At 55.3% G+C, this 17849-nt stretch overlaps 2 protein-coding genes across 2 annotated transcripts in view; both read right to left on the bottom strand.

Annotated features, from left to right (window-relative positions):
- Positions 1–4541, bottom strand: part of NDUFA10 (NADH:ubiquinone oxidoreductase subunit A10) — a 52288-nt gene extending 47747 nt beyond the window's left edge. The window contains exons 1-4 of the mRNA XM_078154601.1: positions 4332–4541; positions 2014–2165; positions 1472–1687; positions 582–668 (exon numbers count right to left, since the gene is read on the bottom strand). Of these exons, the coding sequence (XP_078010727.1) occupies positions 582–668; positions 1472–1687; positions 2014–2165; positions 4332–4447 (571 nt within the window). The 5' untranslated portion in view covers positions 4448–4541. The remainder of the gene's footprint in view (positions 1–581; positions 669–1471; positions 1688–2013; positions 2166–4331) is intronic.
- A 1175-nt stretch (positions 4542–5716) lies between these two features.
- Positions 5717–17849, bottom strand: part of USP40 (ubiquitin specific peptidase 40) — a 69393-nt gene continuing 57260 nt past the window's right edge. The window contains 9 exon segments of the mRNA XM_020973354.2: positions 5717–7953; positions 8466–8560; positions 9856–9951; positions 10087–10297; positions 13028–13093; positions 13463–13581; positions 15032–15135; positions 16118–16247; positions 17277–17351. Coding sequence (XP_020829013.1) covers positions 7842–7953; positions 8466–8560; positions 9856–9951; positions 10087–10297; positions 13028–13093; positions 13463–13581; positions 15032–15135; positions 16118–16247; positions 17277–17351 — 1008 coding nt within the window. The 3' untranslated portion in view covers positions 5717–7841.

Raw genomic sequence — 17849 nt, 5'->3', positions numbered from 1 at the left:
CGCAGAGACTCTTGGGACTTGGCCAGCCTGACCAGGCCCCACCTCACAGCCCGGTCTCCTCCAGCTCCCAAAGCACCCCAGCCCTGCCCTTTCTGACCCCTCACAAAAGAAACAGAGCTGTCAGAACAGCTGCTACTGAACCAAACAGTCCTTCCTCTTCCTCTGGTTCCTACTGGGACTGTGCCAGACGTTCCACGTAAACCTGAGAGCGCGAGGCTCTAGTCTGGGGCTCCTGACATTCTAGGGCTGGTGAAGCGGAAGGCCCGCTTCTCAGGGTCCAAGCCCCTGAGAGCGCGAGGCTCTAGTCGGGGGCTCCTGACGTTCTAGGGCTGGTGAAGCGGAAGGCCCACTTCTCAGGGTCCAAGCCCCTTCAAATGACAACCTGTGACTAAAGACATCCTGGAACCCTGGCAACAAGAAAGAAACAGGAGACTGAAGCACCCAAGAAGTAAAACTGCTCAGAGTGCCCGATCCCAAAGCTCCTGCAATGATTCTGCTGCTGGGCCTCTCCCAGAAGCGCTGCGAGCGTGCCCGCGGGGGTGTGGGGACGAGGAAGGTTTCCGAGGACGGTGCCCACTTACACTGTTTTCGGATGAATCCTTGCTTGAACATGGCCTCCATGAAGACAAAGTCGCTGAAGATCGAGCGCTCCAGAACTACGCCTTGTCCTGTCATCACAAAGAGAGTAGCGCTGTTAGGGTCACTGACCAAGGACAGCCAGCGAGGGTCCCCAGACATCCCAGCAGGACATCTTCAGCCGCCTTGGACTGCCAGACTAGGAGCCCAGAGAAGGCGCTCTGAATCCTGGCCCTGACACCCCAGCTGGCACGCTCCAGTTTCTTAGTTGGCAAAACGGTGGCAATGACTCTTACCCTAACCCAACCTCCCTCAAAAGGTCGGGTGCAGAAAAAAAGGGGAGGGTTTTGTCAGCCCAAAAACACCACATGCACAAGAATGGCCTGGCTGGCTTCAGACCCATGATTTCACCAGGGGAAGAAATGTCTCCCACTAGTGCAGCTCAGCACCTTCTCTGCAACGTTAAGAGTTTTGGGGAAGGCGGGGGGGGTGGGGATGACAGGCCAAGGTCACACACGCAGGACTTGGACCCAAGTCAGCCTGGCTCAGAAGCCCTGTCCATTCTTTAAGCCACAGAGCCCCTCTTAACTATAATTACAGAATGACCTCCTCTCAGCCACTGACTCTAGCATTCACCAATATGGTGACTGTCCCCAAAAACCATCCAGCTGCCACTAAGGGAGGGGAACCATGCCCACCCCCTTCAGGTGTGCAACCCGACACAACAGGAGGAGTGGATTTACAAAATGAAACGCCCTTCCGGATAAAAAGAAGCAGGGCTGCTCCCAGGATCCCGCCCACCCACAGAGGCCCCAGATGAAGGCCTTCCACAGCGGGTCCACACCCCTGGAAGCCTCCCCTCTGGCCTTCTCTTTGGCCCCTGCGGTTCCTCCACCTGTGCTCAGCAAGTGGTCCAGGGCGTCAGAATACTGCAGAAGGCGGTTAGCGTAGAGCCAGGACTGCAGGCGATAAGCATTGCCGTCGCTGCTCCTGGGATCATCATAAAACTTCTCCAAACTGCAGTTGCCGCCCAGCTCTGAACTCAGGATCATTCCACTGCCTGAGTTTTTCTCCGCATAATGTATGTCGGCTTCAGGAAAGTGTTTCAGACCTGGAGATAGAAGAAATGAAGGCACACTTGGCATACCATAGTCTGGCTAAGTTGCACCTACATGTCCTTTATTTACGGAAAGAAGGGCTTATAGAGCGTCTGGTGAGTTCACCAAATACAGCAACATTCTTGGCAATGAGACCTGTTACACCTCTAGATCAGCAGTGGAGGGCCTGCCCTGCAGACCCAATGATACCCGATGCAGGAAGGATTCTGCTGGGATAGGGAGGGGAGGGGCTTGGTTCAGAGACAGGTAAGTCCTGGGGATTCGCTCATCAATGGAAAGAGTCAGGACAATTGTCCCTAGAAGACAAGGGAGCGCATACCTAGTTCTCTTGCTAAGTGTTTTGCGAGCTCGCCTTTTCCAGAACGTATGTTGCCATCCACGGTCACCACTTTGCTTTTCTCAGTGAGTTTCTTGGTGGTTCTCTCCCCAAGGACGTAAGACAAGAAGCCATAGCGGTGCTTGCATTGCGAACTGTATGAATTCCTGCCTGAAAAAAACAGCATCCAACAATGAGAAGACAAATATTCCAGGAAGGAATCTCAAATTGTGACATTCCTCAACTCAGCTTACTGCATTTCAAATCAGCATTTATTAAGCCCCTACTACATACATGGTACTATAAAGGACGTCCTTTACCTTCACAGAGGTTTTACACTCCAATGATCGACCTACGCGAGTGCGTGTGAGCGTATGTGTGTGTGCATGTGCACATGTATGCATAATCCTAATTACAATAAGAATCAATACATGAAAAGTAGGTTAGAGGTAGGAAAGAAAGCACTTTGTGAGGGCTGAGAGAAAACAGTCTTACTGACTCAATGGAGGGACTGGCATTGGAGTTGGTCTCTTACATACAGATGAGAATGCAGCTGGTAAATCAACTGCCAAATATCTATTAAGCACTGACTATGTGCCAGGAATTGTGTTCCGCGCTAGAGACAGAAGGAAAACATGAAACATTCCCTGACTTGCACTCAACTTGAGGAGAAAGCATGTAGACAAACTGGTCCACACCAGAGACATAAAAAGCGGACAGCTACTAAGCTGGTGGGGGTGGCTTGGTGGCACCAGAGTGCACAAAGAGCCAAGCTTGGAGTCAGGAAGACCTGAGTTCAAATTCAGCCTCAAACACTTACTAGCTGTGTGACCCTGGGCAAGTCACTTCACCCTGTTAGCCTCAGTTTCCTCATCTGTAAAATGAGCTGGAGAAGGAAATAGTAAACCACTCCAGTACCTCTGCCAAGAAAACCCTAAATGGGGTCACGAGAGTTGGACATGACAGAAATGACAGAGCAACACCAAGGTGGTGGCATGGAGAGAAAGACCTCTGGCAAAGGCTGTCACTGGGGGGAGTCTTGAAGAAAGCCAGATATTCTCTGGAGCAGAGGTGAGGAAGAAGAGTATTCCAGGCAGGAGAAAGCACAAAGACACACAGATGGAAAAGGGAGTGTCAACGAAAAAGGAACCCAGCAGAGTCAAGAGTGGAAGGAAACACAAACGCGGGGCAGCCAGGTGGCCCAGCACAGAGCATCGGCCCTGCAGTCAGGAGGACCTGAGCTCGAATCCCGCCTCAGACCAGGAGAATGGGTAAACAGCGACGCCCAGAAGAGCAACAGCCGAGCGCTCCACACAGGCAGCAGCTCAGTTCCCTGAGGGAAGGCCTTTGTCTTCCCTGTGTCCTCGGCATCTAGTCGGGGGCCTTAGCACACAAGAGGTCCTGCACAGAATCGGAAAGATGAGGCCTGGGGAAGATCAGGAGCCTTGCCCCGCACAGGCTGGCCCAGGGTTTGGGTGGCGATGCCCTGCAGGGAGGCAGAGCTGAGGCTCCCTCCGGAGTGCTGGAGAATTCGGGGGTAAAGCCTGGGCGCCTCCCCGCCAGAGGAGTCCCAGGTACAGTAAGCGCACCAAAGGGTAGAACGCGGAGGAAAAGCCGGCGGGATGGAGCCCGGGGAAGCCTCCATCTGGGGCAAGGGGAAGGGTCTCGGGTAGAAAGGCCGGTCAGCGCTGCGGGAAAAAGCCCCGGGCACCGTCCACTGAGGGGCACAAAGACCTCCGGGAGAGAAGGGGCGGCAGGCACCGAGTCGGGCTCCTGAGAGCCGGGGCCGCCGCCACAAACCCCTCTCAAACTAACTTTCACAAGCATCGCCGCCCCTCCTCCCCCGCCCCCCACAAAACGCTTTTCCAGCCCTCTCACAAAAAGCGCAGCGTCCGGCAAAGCCGCCCCAGCATGGCTCCGGCTCCGGCCACGTCCGCCGACGTCTCCCCTCCGACCGAGCCGCCCCTGCCTTTACGCTTACGAAGGGGGAGCCTTTCTCAGCGGTCACCCCCATTTTAGGGCCGAAGAAACTGAGGCAGGCGGCGACCGCCCGCCGCGGGGCTGCTGTCTGCGCCCCCCGCTCCTGAATGGGACCGCGCCGAGGCGGGAAGCTCATTCTGCTCCAGAGACCCCCGACCCCGACGCCACAAGAGCCGGGGGAGGGGCGGGCGCCTCCTGGCCCGCTGCCCCCGCCGCTGAGGCCGGACGGCGCCCCAAAGCCCTGGGTCCCTCCCGCCTCTCAATCCCCGGCCCCGCCCGGCGCCCCGCTCCGGCTCAGGGCAATCAGAGAAAATGGGGCAGGGTCCAAGGTCACCGGGGACCCGGCCTGCACCCGCCCACTCACCGCGCGTGGGGCGCCCACGGCCCCGAGCCCGCGCGCCGACACCGACAGGGACACGGCCCAGGCCGCGCGGGGTCTCAGGAGAACAGCAGCCATCGCGTCCTCACGGAGGGAGAGCGACTCGTCCGGGCAGCGACCTCCCCTGTCCTAGGAAGGCAGAGACCTCCGTGTCTTCCGGTGTCGCCCGGAAGTGACGTAACGAAAGCGCCGCAGGAGGCGGAGGCATGAAGGGAAGGAAGGGCGGGGCTGGGAGGAGTGAAGAGGGGAGGGGAGAGGCGGGGCTGGGAGCAGGGAGGAAGAGGAGAGACGCTGGGAGCAGGGAAAGGGGCGGGGCTGGGAGCGGGGCGAATAAGAGAGGGGAGGGGCTGAGAGCTTGGTGGGGAGGGGAGGGGCAGGGCTGGGAGCAGAGGGGAAGAGGAGAGGGGAGGGGCTGAGAGCAAGGGGACCCAGCCCCACCTGACAGCCCTCCCAATTCCTGAAGCTGGCCAGCCAGCCCTCCAGAGGGGGGCTCCTGACCCCCCTCATGCCACGCACTCTCGCCTTGCCTATCCTGCGCCCCCCACCTTATTGAGGGGCCTGGGGCTGGGCAGAGTTCGGAGGGCAGGGAAGGTCCCCGATTGTCTTAGCTTTTGGGGGGAAGCCCAAGCCTGCCACCCCCAAACACCTTCCCATCCTTTTCCCCAGTAACTTACCTCTACCTGCCTCCTCACCTCACCATGCAGTCCTCTCTAATGATGTCATCTTTTTGAAATGCCACGGTGAGCCCCTTTCCTCCCACCACAGCAACATGCCTAGTTGTGCTCAGTGCCAAAGGGCACCTTTGTTAAGCACTGTGTGCCGGGGATGCTACCTGGCTGCAGCAAGGGCTGGTCTGTGGCAAACAAAGCCCATATCAGAGACAAGACAGACAGAAAAGTTGGACCAATGATGGGGGAGAGAACGAGAGGGCACAGATGGGTCACCCGAAGACAGAAGGGGCAGCCTGGGAGCCTCATTCCTGGAGGAAGTGAGCTGACTGACCACACCACAGACCCACCTGCCTCATCCTAGAATGCCCACCGATGACTGGCCTCCACAGGCTTTCCTGGAAAGATACAGGGAGATGGGGAGAAGCAGCAGGCCGGAGACCACCCTCCGCATCAGGGCTGCAGAGGGCTGTGGCTCTCTAAGCTGCAGGAGGGATGCAGGGTTTGGTCAGAGTTGCGGAACCCACCTCCTTGGGAAGGGTTATGACTTAAAGAAGGTCGAGGGTCAAAGGGGCTTTGGCCCAGTGCAGTCTGCTCCTCCCTGGGATTCCCGGGCCTGGCCCCTTTCACAGCCAAAGCCCAACCCTTCTGAACTTGCGCCAAAAATACAGACACAGCATTTCATCACGTAAGCCATTTTTATTTAGTTTCCAAAGTACATTTGGGGTGGGGGTGGGGGAATCATAAAGCTTCCTTCCCTCCAGTAAATGGGTCATTGGAAAACCAAGGGCACAGATTTTCAAGTGCTCTATTTCCCCTTGAAAAGCAACATTTTTTTGGTTCTTCCATGATGATTTTTCAGAAAAGGAAAGTCACCCATGACACACCACTCACTGCCCCAAAAGAAAACCAGCTCCAACGAGTCAGGGCAGCAACTGCTACCTTACACCTTGAAGGCACCTCCTAAATCCCGATCTTGGCACGTGGCGGGAAGAAAAAGGTGGCAAGATCTCTGGCTTCTCATCAGCAGATCATAGCACACAAGGAAGACACGGCTGGCATTTCAGGAGACAGCTAGAATACGGCACTGGACATAAAAGCTAGACAATGCAAAGGGGCTTTGTCATTCCCGAGGCTTCCAGAATGCTTGACGTCCGTCCTTCCAGCCAAAGGGACCACACGTGGTTTGATGGCAAGATGGAGAGCTGAGCCAGCCTCTTACAGAGCACTTGCTGCAAGCACAAAGGGACGGGCAATCCCGATCTTCATGGGGTTGAGGGATGGGCAGGCAGGGAAGGAGGGGGCTCCTCTCCGGTTCCATACAGGAGAAGACAAGGGACTCGTCCGTCCATGGCTCCTGTGCTGCTAGCTGATCAACAGTGCTTCCCCTCAGAGTCAAGCACGTCATTCCCATCCCCTATTTTTTGCGATTTAGATCCTCTCCAAAAAGAAGCCCCGCAAGGCATCTATGAAGCAGACAAGGCTGAGAATTCCACGGTTTTGCTCCCGAGAATCCTGCCGCCATGCCACTGGTTTTACAAGCGTGATCACGGATGCCAAGGGTAATATGCCTGGGATCGGCATCATCCCGGGAAAGGGTCTACACCTTGTGGTTTATAGGGCCATTGACTTTATCCAGCTCAATGGCTGCCAGCAGTCTTTGCAATACCAAGAAAACAACAGGCTTATTTCATACACTCTTTATTTCCTGGTCTTCAGCACAGAAGAATGTCAAAACTCAGCCAAGGAGAATAGTGAATGTCAAACTCCTACTTGCTGAGAGAATGAACCAAACAACAGGCTTATCTGAATTTTCCAAAAGGGCAAGAATGGAGGATAACCAGGGAGACTGAGGCATTTAGAATATCAAAAAAGTGGGAACCATTTCTTCCAAATCCTACCCCCAGAGTGCTCCTGGAAAGCCCCACGATGGATCATGGGGGTGTCACATCCAGCCTCTACTGCATTCTCCACGTGATGACTCTATCTTTATGTGTCAGGGACCACAGTATCATGACTCTAAGACAATGGATTAAACCAAGTTCAAAAGGAAACCATTTGATGTATAAAAGAAGTATTACAGGAAAAATGGACCAAGGGACAGTAGGAAGTACAGAAGAAATCCGGGTTTGGCAGCAGCTGGTCAGGGCTGCTGCTGCTGCTGCTCTCTGTGCTGGAACCGCGCTTAAGGGAGTGGCCCAGAAAGTCTGGAGAGACCCCGGGAACAGGACCAAGCAGCCTTGGAGATGAAGGAGTTAAAGCCGATCCAGCGAGCGGTCAGGCGACGGGTCTCTAGCAGCCGCCAGCCTTCACGCCAGAAGTGAAGAACGCCAACATCCCAAACGTGCTCCGCGAGGTCTCACTTGCCTCACAGGCCCTCAGAGAGAAGGTCACCAAATGGGACGTTTGCATACAGGGGGTATAAAGTGCATTCACCTTTCCTGAGGCAGAGAAGGATCTCACCCCTGGGGGCCAAGATCAGCTTTAGGGGCTTGGGTCTGTCTACACTGATGGCCAACTTCCCTGATGGCCAGTTCTATCCTCGGCGGGAAAAAGCCATGCCACTGTTTCCCTGAATGGACTGATCATTTCTGTGCCCAGAGCTGACTCAGTTAGGAGCCCTGGGTGGATGAACACAGGGCGGGGGTCCTGTGCCAGGCTTCCCACGATGCCTCCTGGTCCCACACTCACAAGCCCTCCCTCCCTCCCTACTTCCCACTAGGACCGAACACCGAATCACGGGAGTCAGTCGGTGGGTCGGTGGGTGGGTCACAGCTGGCCTCTTGCATAGCCCTGGTCCAGTGCTATCTGAAAACGCCCACGTTGATGGAAAGCCCCGCTTCTGGTCTGTGCGGCTTCTCAGGCATATGTGCTTCTACCTCAGTTTCACTTCTCTGCAGCTGGACAGCTTGGCGCCTGGGAGAGAAACAGAAAACGCCTTTTTGGACACTGATATCTGCGTGGCTCCCAGAGGTATCTGCCTGGGATCCGGCTTCCCTAAGCAGAGGAGCCACCCCCTTGATCCTCTCCCGGCTCCCTCCCCAAGACCTCCAGGGCCCTTGCAGCAGCCCCTAACCTCACTGCCCATGCTTCCCTTCCCTCAGACTGTGCTGAGAGAAAACTTGAATTTTAAAGGGCTTCTCTTCCCATAACCTGGTAGGAGTTTATAAAAACTAAGCTTAATTAAGCCTCACGATGACCATTACATGAACTAAACGTGAAGAATTCTGACGCCTCCTCAACAATCCCTCCCAAGTGGGACATCCACCCTCCAAAGAAGCGGAGAGCTCCCTCAGAGCTGTCTTCCAGACACATGCTTGATCCCCACGTATTCCCTGTGGCGAACCCCGCCTTCCCACCACACACGTCATCGCGCCCCCGGGCTGGCCCTTCCTGGGACAGAGCCCCGCTGGGAAGAGCCCTGTTACCTTCTCCTCTTTCCCCCAAACAGCCTGGTCTGCTTCTCTCTGCCCACATCATCTCTCGGGGTACTGAAGTCTCGGTTGCCATCCACCAGGAGGTTCTGTTGATGAAAGCAATGAAGAGGGATCATCTTCCAGGAGCCGACTGGGGCAACAGGCCCCGTATAGGTAGGAGCAGCAGCTGGGTGGAGCAGTGGATAGAGCACTGGCCCTGGAGTCAGGAGGACCTGAGTTCAAATCTAGCCTAAGACACTTGACACTTACTAGTTGTGTGACCCTGGGCAAGTCACTTAACCCCATTGCCTAGCAAAAACAAAAGAGTAATTACTTTAACCACAGGAATTACTAAATCTGAAGGGCTGAATTCTAAAGACAGATGGAATCTGTTGCTGTTCAGTAGTTTCAGTCATGTCCGACTCCCCGTGACCCCATGTGGGGTGTTCTTGACCAAGGTACTGGAGTGGCTGGCCATTTCCTTCTCCAGCTCATTTGACAGATGAGGAAACTGAGGCAGACAGGGTGAAGTGATGTGCCCAGGGTCACACAGCTCATAAGTGTCTGAGGCCCGACTCAAACTCTGGAAGATGAATCTTCTTGACTCTAGCCACCTAGTGGCCCAAAATGGAATTTAGATAACACGAAAGATAGTAGGGAAGTGTCTTTTAGGGTCTTTAGTATCAACAGGGAAAAAAAGTTTTTGGTACTAAAGAACCCAAAAGCCCCTGCCCACTTATGTCCAGGATGAGCTCAGCCCTTTTGGGTTCCGTCCTTTCCAGTCCAAGGACAGAAAGCAGGAAGAGAAGGGCAGCATCGCAGACAGACAGCCCAGACAGCCAGCCAGAACTTCCAAACTGGAAGGTACTCACACACCCCGTGTTGGCCTTAGCAGAGCCCCAGAGCCCACCTCCCTCCGCTCCTTGCCAGAGCAGGTGCAGCTCTGCCATGCGCACTAGGGCTAAGTCACCTGGACTCTCTCTCCTAACCCTGCTTCTCACTCTCTCACCCATAGGCCTCTGGGCAGCATCCCCCCTTCTCAGCATCCCAGAGGGGAAACAGCCTCAGGTGTTTCCGACCACCCCCCTTCCTCCTCCTCCTCTGGTTCTCACCCACATTTTATTTATCTATTCCTTGTTGCAGAAGTCCTGGGGAGAAAGCTCTATCTCAGAGGTGCTGGGGGCCTTGTCCAGGGTCCAAAGTCAGGACTAGAACCCGGGTCTTCCTGACTCCAAGAGCAGCTCTCCAGGCCTCTGCGGCCCTGCCCGAGCTAACCCTCAACTGTGGCCGAGCCTGCTGGAATCCCCCGGACCCACTCCTTCTTTCAGACATGTTCATGAACAAGAGCAAATTCTGAAAACACTTAGGCTACATGCTAAAAATGAACCTGTAAAGTACCCACCTTCACACCAATAATATCTCCATCTTTCAGGTAATAAGGTGCCATCTGCAAATTCTCCTGCTTTTTCTTCTTTTTCCTCTTGGAAACCTGCTGGTCCTATTAAGAAGGAAAGCCAGCCGAATTGGTGATGCCAGAGGGGGCCCAGGGGGAGACTCTTCCCACCCCGTCTCAGCCGCGGAGGGTCCCCCGATGTGGCCTGGCCGCTAAGATGACACAAAAGGTGGGCATTACCCAGCTAGAGATGGGTATCCACTCAAACTTCTCAGGAAAGTACTTGGCAATCTCAATGCCATCCACAGGGAGGCAGTAGTGGGCAGCCACACCCTGCCGCAGGGATGCCGCCGTGCAGTCGTTCAGGATGTCCCACACAAAGTCTACAGTGGGGTAGTAGGCCCTCTCCCCAGGGATGCCCATCTGGGTCCGCAGCAGCATGTCCTTGGAGCTGCGAGAGAAAAGAAGCAGAGAGCATATTCAGAACCAATTCAGGAATGATAAATAGGGCAACCGAGCCACGGACCGAGCGCTAGACTCAAAGTAAGGCCGCCCTGAGCTGGGATCCCACTTCTGACACATAGGTGCCTCGGTTTTCTTCTCTGCTAAATGGGGATAATGCTAACCCCCATCTCCCAGGGTGGCAGTGAGGCTCAAATACCCGCGCCAAAGGGGGTCCAAATCTAGCAAGAAGGCCCTCCCTAGCCAGGCCCACAGCCAAGGCCCGAGAACACACCCTTCCCCCAGCATACCCAGCAACACCAGCCCTCCTCCACAACGCCGCGGGCCATGCTGCAGAGCTGGCCCACTGTGGGGCTCGGCCCCCTGGGGTACAGCCCTGCCTCCTCTCCACCCTCCTCCAATGAGGCAGCCCCTTGCTGCCAGTGCCGCTGCTGGCGCCTGGATTCTCACGCCCTCCCCTCCCTGCCGTGTCCCCAGGACCACAACAACCCTCACTGGACCTTGCCTCCTCAAGCCCTCCTCCCTTCACCACCAGCCTTCCACGGACAGAGAGAAGGCCTACCAAACTGGCCACCTCCCCGTACAACCCCCTGCATCCTCCCAGCCAGGTGGTCAGTAGCGTGCACCCGGCCGCTCGGCCTCGGCCAGCCTGCCTCTGTCCACTCCCCACCCAGCTGCTGCTCTCAGTGCGGGCTCTCCTCCTCTCGAGCCTGGAGCCCCAGGACGGCTTCCTGCTCAGCCTCCCCCACCCCAGGTCCTGTCTTCTGTCATAGGCCCTGCACGAGAGAGTAGCCCCAGGACACAGGACTCCTCATCCCCTGTTCTTCCTGGCACTCGATGCCCTCCGCAGGCTGGTCCCCAGCCAAGCCAGCTTACTGGACGGTGTCTGAACTCAACGTTCCACCTCCGAGAAGTCTCCTCTCTCCTCTCAGGCTCCTTTCCTCACGTGTCAGCCCATACGCTTCATCCGACAGGAAGCCGACCTCTGCGGGGCCCACGGCGGGCACTCCTGCACTCCCCATTGCCTGTCGCTCACAATGCTTGTATTTCCAGGGCCCAGCAGAGCAAGCACTGAATCAAATAGTGGCACTTGTGCTCCATCACCCCTCCCCCCTTCTCTGGCCTCTCCACCACCCACATGAGCAGAGACCACGTGTCCACTGTAGAAGACCACAGAGGGGCCCACATATGAGTTGCACGATCCTCAGTCCGGAGCAGGGGGAGCCCAGGGGCCATCAAGAGGGTCACCTGAGGCCTCTGCCTCGCCCGTCCTGCACTACTCTTCCCTGTCCGTAATTCCATTAGGAAGACCCTCAACGCGTGTGCCAATCCATGGTTCTTGGGGTTGGCAGGCATGGAGCCTTCCTGTCTCCACGTCCGGCCGGCAGGAGAGCTCAGGCCTTTCCATCCTCCTCCTCCAGCTGTCCGGCTGACATCGGCCTGACGTGGGCTTGCGTTTCTGCTTGGGCAGTCACATCTTCTCTGAAGCGATCGGTATCTGCCGCAGCCAGGGGTTGCCCCCCTCTTCCTCAACAAGAAAGCAGGAGTGTATGAGGCCGCCGGTCCCCAATCAGCCTTGGGGCCCGCCGTTTCTCCCTCGGGATCCACGGGCTTCGCTCTCTGCCCCAGTTCGCCAGCCTGTGCTGCACACACACTGGGCGCTGGGCCGGTCCACAAGAGGGTCTGAGGGCCTCATTTCCCGGCGTCCTCTGTGACATGCCCCGTTCACGCCGTGCCGCTCGCCGAGACCTCTCGGGCATGCTGAGAAGCCCGGCACCACAGCGGGGAGGGGTTCCAGGAGGAAGGAGGCTTCCATCAGTGTTACCGTGGACAGCCCGGGTTCGAATTCCGCCTCCTATGCTGACTAGCTCTCTGGCTGTCACTTTGAATGAGGCCTGACTCCCACTCCCCGACATAAGAGTCCCTGCCACAGCCAACAGGAGGTCAGATCAAGCACTGGGACCCTCGGGGCTTCTCACAGCAGGATGTGACTAACTCCTGAGCTGCACCCAAAGATCGCTCACCTACACGGTTTCATTGCTTCTGAAGGCGGGGGGGGGCGCGGGGACACACCTTTTGGATTTCACAGCGCCTGACTCAGAAAGGAACAGAGAGGGCAAAACCTGCTCTTGGACTGGGGAATGACCATGGGACTATTGCTATCCACTCAGTGAGGGAGTCGTCTGTCCCACTAAAGTGAATCCAAGTGAACAACGTGGGGAAAAAATGTTAGCACGTGCTAAGGGTGCTTGCATGCGTGTGCATGGGCGCAAGAGTGCTCGTGTGTATGCATGCGTCACACATGTAGGAATCATGCAGCACACAATGCATCGTATGCACGTGTGTGCGTGCACCGCTATGCATGTGTGTGTGCACTGTGCGGTAAGCCTGTGTGCATGCATCACTGTGCATATGTGTGTATATCACTGTGTGCGTGCACCGCTATGCATGTGTGTGCATATGTGTGCATGTTTTCATCGTGCCGTGCACAGTGCATTGTCTGAGCATGTGTGTGCATCACTGTGCATGTGTGTGCATCACTGTGTGGTGTGTGTGCACTGTGTGGTGTGCACACGTGTGTATGCACTTGGTGGTGTGCATGTGCCTCCCTCTGCACATGTATGCACTGTGTGTGTATGTGTGTGTGAGTACGCGCACGCACAGCACTGTGCTTGTGTGTACATGGGTACGCATGTGTAAAGGCAGTGGAAATTCTTACCCCAAGGTCTCTCGTTTCTGAAGAGGCTCTATGCATATCTGAGTTCTCCCTCCCACTTTATACTCCCTGGTAAAAAAAAAAAAGAGAGAGAGAGAGAGAGAAGTCATGTGATTTACTGTCCTCCCATTTCAGTGTTTCATTTTGCTGACTTTAAACACATAAAAGCTGCCTGGCCCGGTCAGGCCAGTAAGCATTTCCCAGCGGGCTTCGGACCAGGCACAGAGCCGCACACGGCCCCGGTGGTCTGGGCCTACAGTCTGGCGAAGCTCGGCTGTACCAAGCAACGTTTGCCGTGCAACTCACGATGTAACCTGGCCAGTGAGGGCTCCCTCTCACTAGCTGCCTGAACTGACTGATCCCGCCATCAATCCATCTCACAAGCCAGCTTTGCAGGGTGGTAACAGACTGAAGTGGAGGGGGCAACTAGAAACCTACTTGAGTTGTTGCTGGTTGTTTCGTAAAAGCCTGCCTGGACGCTTACTTTCCATGGTCCAGGCTCTGAGGAAGTCAGCAGACGGGAAACCAAAGTCCAGGAGAGACGGCAAGCTCATGGCCTGGAAAAGGAGACAACATTTCCCCCAGATGTTAAGAAGCAGCCCTCTTTAAAAAGCTCTTACGTCCCAGTGATGACGCATCACAGGGGGAGGAGTCTGCCTCACGGGGCAGAAGGAACTTTCTTTTGGTGAATCTGAATCCACTCCACCATGCTTGTTTCAGAAAATGAGTTTTTGAAAGTGGTGTATGTGTGTACGAAGTGGGTCACCCCCCCCCCACAACCAGAAGAAGAGGGAGGGAAGCCTGTTTCCAAACCATATCAGTGAAGATTCTAGGCTGCAGGGGCTGCCCCCCTCTCGGGGGCCCAAGTCCTACTATGTGCCCCTTCCACCACCTGCTTAGCTCTTTCAAGGTACAGGAATAAAAGGAAGAAGCCCTGTCTTTGCCATATGCTTCTCTGTCTTGTTGTGAGACCACCAGCCTGGGCGCCTGCTTGCCTTGATAAAGACCACCATCTGGCCCAGGAGACCACATTTTCTTCTGCAGAGAATGGTCAGATGCTTAGTTCTTCAAGCTGCCCACCTGGCCTAGGACGTGGTCCGGCCTGACGGAAGGGACTGCTGTCTGACAATGACCAGGCCTTCTGGATGAGGAGACCACGCACAGCAGGGATTAAGGTGCAATCTTACACCTGGACCCGAAACCTCAATTCCACAAAAGGACAGGATGGGACCAAAAGAGCTAACGCTGTCCCAGGCACTGCAGTGACCGAGAGGCCAGGCCGGGCCCAAGGGAGGAAGGTGCTCCTCCTGTCCTAGGCACCCCGTTTCAGGAAGGACACAGAGAAACCAGAGCCCCCAATGGGATGGCCAGATGCCGACCAGATCCGAGATTCTGCTGTGAGCCTTCCAGACAGAACACTGAGGGAGGACCCGGCAGGGAGCTTCACATCTCAGAAGGGCTGCCCCATGGGGGGGGGACACTTAAACTCTGCTCAGCCACTAGGGCAGTGACACAGATCTGAGCTTAACGTAAGGCAAGACTTCCTGGCCATCAGAACTGAGAACCCCCAGGAGGGGCCGGGCTGTGAGGAGAGGCGGGATGGCCACACGCTCCTGGTAAAGCCGTGGAGGGGATCTGCAGTCAGGCACAGGTGGCACCTGGGGCTGATCTACCTGTGTCACCCAGGTAAAAACGGTTACCATCAGCCTTTGTCTGGAACCACGTGTCTGAAAGGAAAGGGGATGGCCTCCAAATGCCCCTTGGAGAACACTGGGCTTGCCTGGCATCTGCTGACAATGACCAGAGTGACTCTGGCTCAGACTCTGGCCTCTGGGTCACAGGCTGGCAGCTGAAGGAACCCCACACCAGGAAAATGCCCACGCCCTGTGCTCGGGCCCCATCTTGGTGGTCACCCTGATCTCAGGGAAAAGGCAAGGCAAGGCCAGCTGAACCTTGCGCTGGCCAGAAACCACAGCACCCTTAAAATACGCTGAGAAAAACCCTGACCTGACTCTTGAGATCCGCCACGGACGCCTCTTCGGAGATCTCCACGTCCCCCACAAAAGTGAAGGGCACTTCGGACTGGATGTCTGGAACATCTCTGTGCAGATCTGGACACATGGTAAATCAAACGCAAGTCACCTACAGGCCAAAGCATTTCTGCCTGCAGGCTGTGAGGCTGACTCCTACATTAGCTGGACTGGAAAACAGCCATACAGTGGGAGACAGAGACGGGAAAACCATGACAGACAAGAAGAGGGAATGCAGATGAGACTATCGCTAAGGAACCAAAAGTCCGTCATAAGTGGGGAAAGGAAGAGCCGCTGCCCCACTGCAGGGATACGTCTCCATAAAAGACAGATGGGGCTGCCTTTGCCATCAATCTGCCCAGGAATGCAAAAGGAAACCTATAGTCGGCGCCCTGGCCCCCAGTAACACACAGGAGGAAGGCGCACTCCCCCACAGGCCTCCTCATCTGCCCTCGGAAGACAATGAGGCATCCGAGAAGAGCCCTGAGCACTCACACAGGAATACAGGACCGGCTTCTGGCCCAGCCCTGCTCGCTGCCTGGCTGATGTGACTTTGAGCAAGATGGTGCCTGACAAGGTGGCACACGCCTTAGGGAGTAGGGGCCCGGAGGCCCTACCCTAAAAGGGAGGAGCACCAGAAGCGGGGAGGCTTAGCCTCATGGAGGATGTGACAGAATCCCTTTTCAGAGAGGTGGGGAGGGAGCCCCTTCTAGCTCTGGGGCCCAGAACACAATGCTTATGAGCCCTCACTGTGTGGGTCCATTAAATCACCCCAATGACCCATCTTCAGGACCGATCTCAAAGGTTCTGCTGGTACCAAATGTGAAGGCACTTAGAAAACATAACTACATAAATATCATTTATTATTAACACTAACTAGAACCCCTGCCCACCCACCAAAAAAAGGATTGCATACGTGGTTTACAACTTCCAGGCCCATGGGCCCTTCCCAAATGTTGCTAATTAACCTTCCTGCTAACTTTTTAAAACCAGAAACGAGCATGCTGGCCTTCCAAATCCATCTGCCGGTATGTGTAGCGCTGCAACCACACTGCAGACTTACCACCTCCTTCAGGGGTGGTTCTCAAAGCCTCCACCTGGTGGGTGATGTGGCCCACGTGGTCCTGAGGGTCGTCTTGCCGTCCAGAGGGCACTGATGGATGGAACCACCAGACAGGCACTTTTAGGAAACCCTATTATGATCGAAATGAAAACCGATGAGTGCTGACAGAGCCAATAAAATAATTACAGGCACCGTCCGCCAATGGCCCCCGCCAGGGCCATCCCAGAATCCTTCTGTGCCATCCACAGCCCACCCAAGCTGTTCTAGCTCAAACGGCCCAGAAGGGTTGGGGTCACCAACTCGAGGGAGGCCCGCCACTCCGGCCTCCTCTGCCTCAGCCTCAGCACTTCCATTTCTGCGCTGTCAACCCCACAGAGCGCATGAGGGGGCCCTTGAACACAGGCCTGCCTGGCAGTTTAGATCCGTGTCACCAGCACTTGGCACACACAGTCAGCTTGCAGAGGAAGGCCTGCAGATTCACACTTTCACGCATTCCTTTTAGGTCTAGGAACCGACCTAATGGGCTCGCCATTTTAAATCACAAAACTTACGCGTTAAGGAAGCATGAAAAGGCAGCGCAAGTACTAAAGAATACTTAGTTTTTAACAGCAAACTAAACATGCCAAGCATAAGCAAGATTTGGGGAAGAATGCTAAAATACTTAAGTGAGCAACTTGTTTTTAAGCACACGCAAATACCTTGGAAAAACCATTCCTAATGTAAAAACGGGTTCATGACAGAGAACGACTTCTTAATCCATTCCAACAATTTCTTTGAGGGTTTATAAAAGGAGCACACTCGTTAGCCTTGTCTGAATTACTGGGGAACTGAAATGTACACGGACAGCGCCTGAGGGCCGAGCCTCCCGCTGTTTCCTACCAACAAACGTTAGTGCCCTGGAGGGACACCAGTCGTAGCATCTGGCAGGGCAGAGGTGCTCGCAGTGATGATGCCCTGCCCTTCCCAAGCAAGCGCCAACCTCCATCACTCGCGCCTTCCTTTCTTCTCTCGCTCCCTCCCTCAGCCTACCCTGCCTCCTTCCCTCCCGCTTTTCTTCCATCACTCCTTCACTCACTTCTTCACCCCTTCGCTCACTCATTCCTTCCCTCACTCCCTCCCTCATTCAATCAAATCAATCTCTTCAGCATTATCATCTTACCTTGGGTGGAAGCTTCCCTTCAGATAAGACCAAGGTATCCCCACTGCTGATCATAAGCTCGCTCAGGGAAGCATGCTAGGGGCAGAGAACAGATTCTGTTTAGGTGTCTGGGTTAGCAGGACCTTTTCAGCAGAACACTGACAAGGATTAAGCGACATTCAATCAGCGAACTTATGGTGGTGCTTTCAGAATCTACTGTGTCCCTGGGAATAGAGAGGGAAAAACTTAAGAAAGGGACCCTGCCCTCAAGGAGCTTACACTCTGGCTAAGGAGACAAGATTCACAGAATGAGAGAGCAGCATGGAACCAGGAGCCCAGTGTTGTTGGTCCGAGCTGCAAAGATGAAGAGGAAAGGGAGATCCATGACAGCTGGAGCAGTCAGGGTGGCTTAAAGAAAGGGAATGGAGGAGGGGCTGGGGGTAAGCTGGGATCTGTCTGCGCTGGCATGGTGACAGTGGTCATGGCCAAACGGAGGAAGGTATGGCAAGCAGGAATATTTATAGGAAAAAATAAAAAGGAACTGATGGGAAGGCAGGTACAGGGGAAGAGAAAAGAAGGAAGAGTCTCCAGTGA

This window comes from Phascolarctos cinereus, unplaced genomic scaffold (genome assembly GCF_003287225.1).
Source record: "Phascolarctos cinereus isolate Bilbo 61053 unplaced genomic scaffold, phaCin_HiC Scaffold_5;HRSCAF=322, whole genome shotgun sequence".
Taxonomy (NCBI): domain Eukaryota; kingdom Metazoa; phylum Chordata; class Mammalia; order Diprotodontia; family Phascolarctidae; genus Phascolarctos; species Phascolarctos cinereus.
This window is presented reverse-complemented; position numbering and strand designations above follow the sequence as displayed.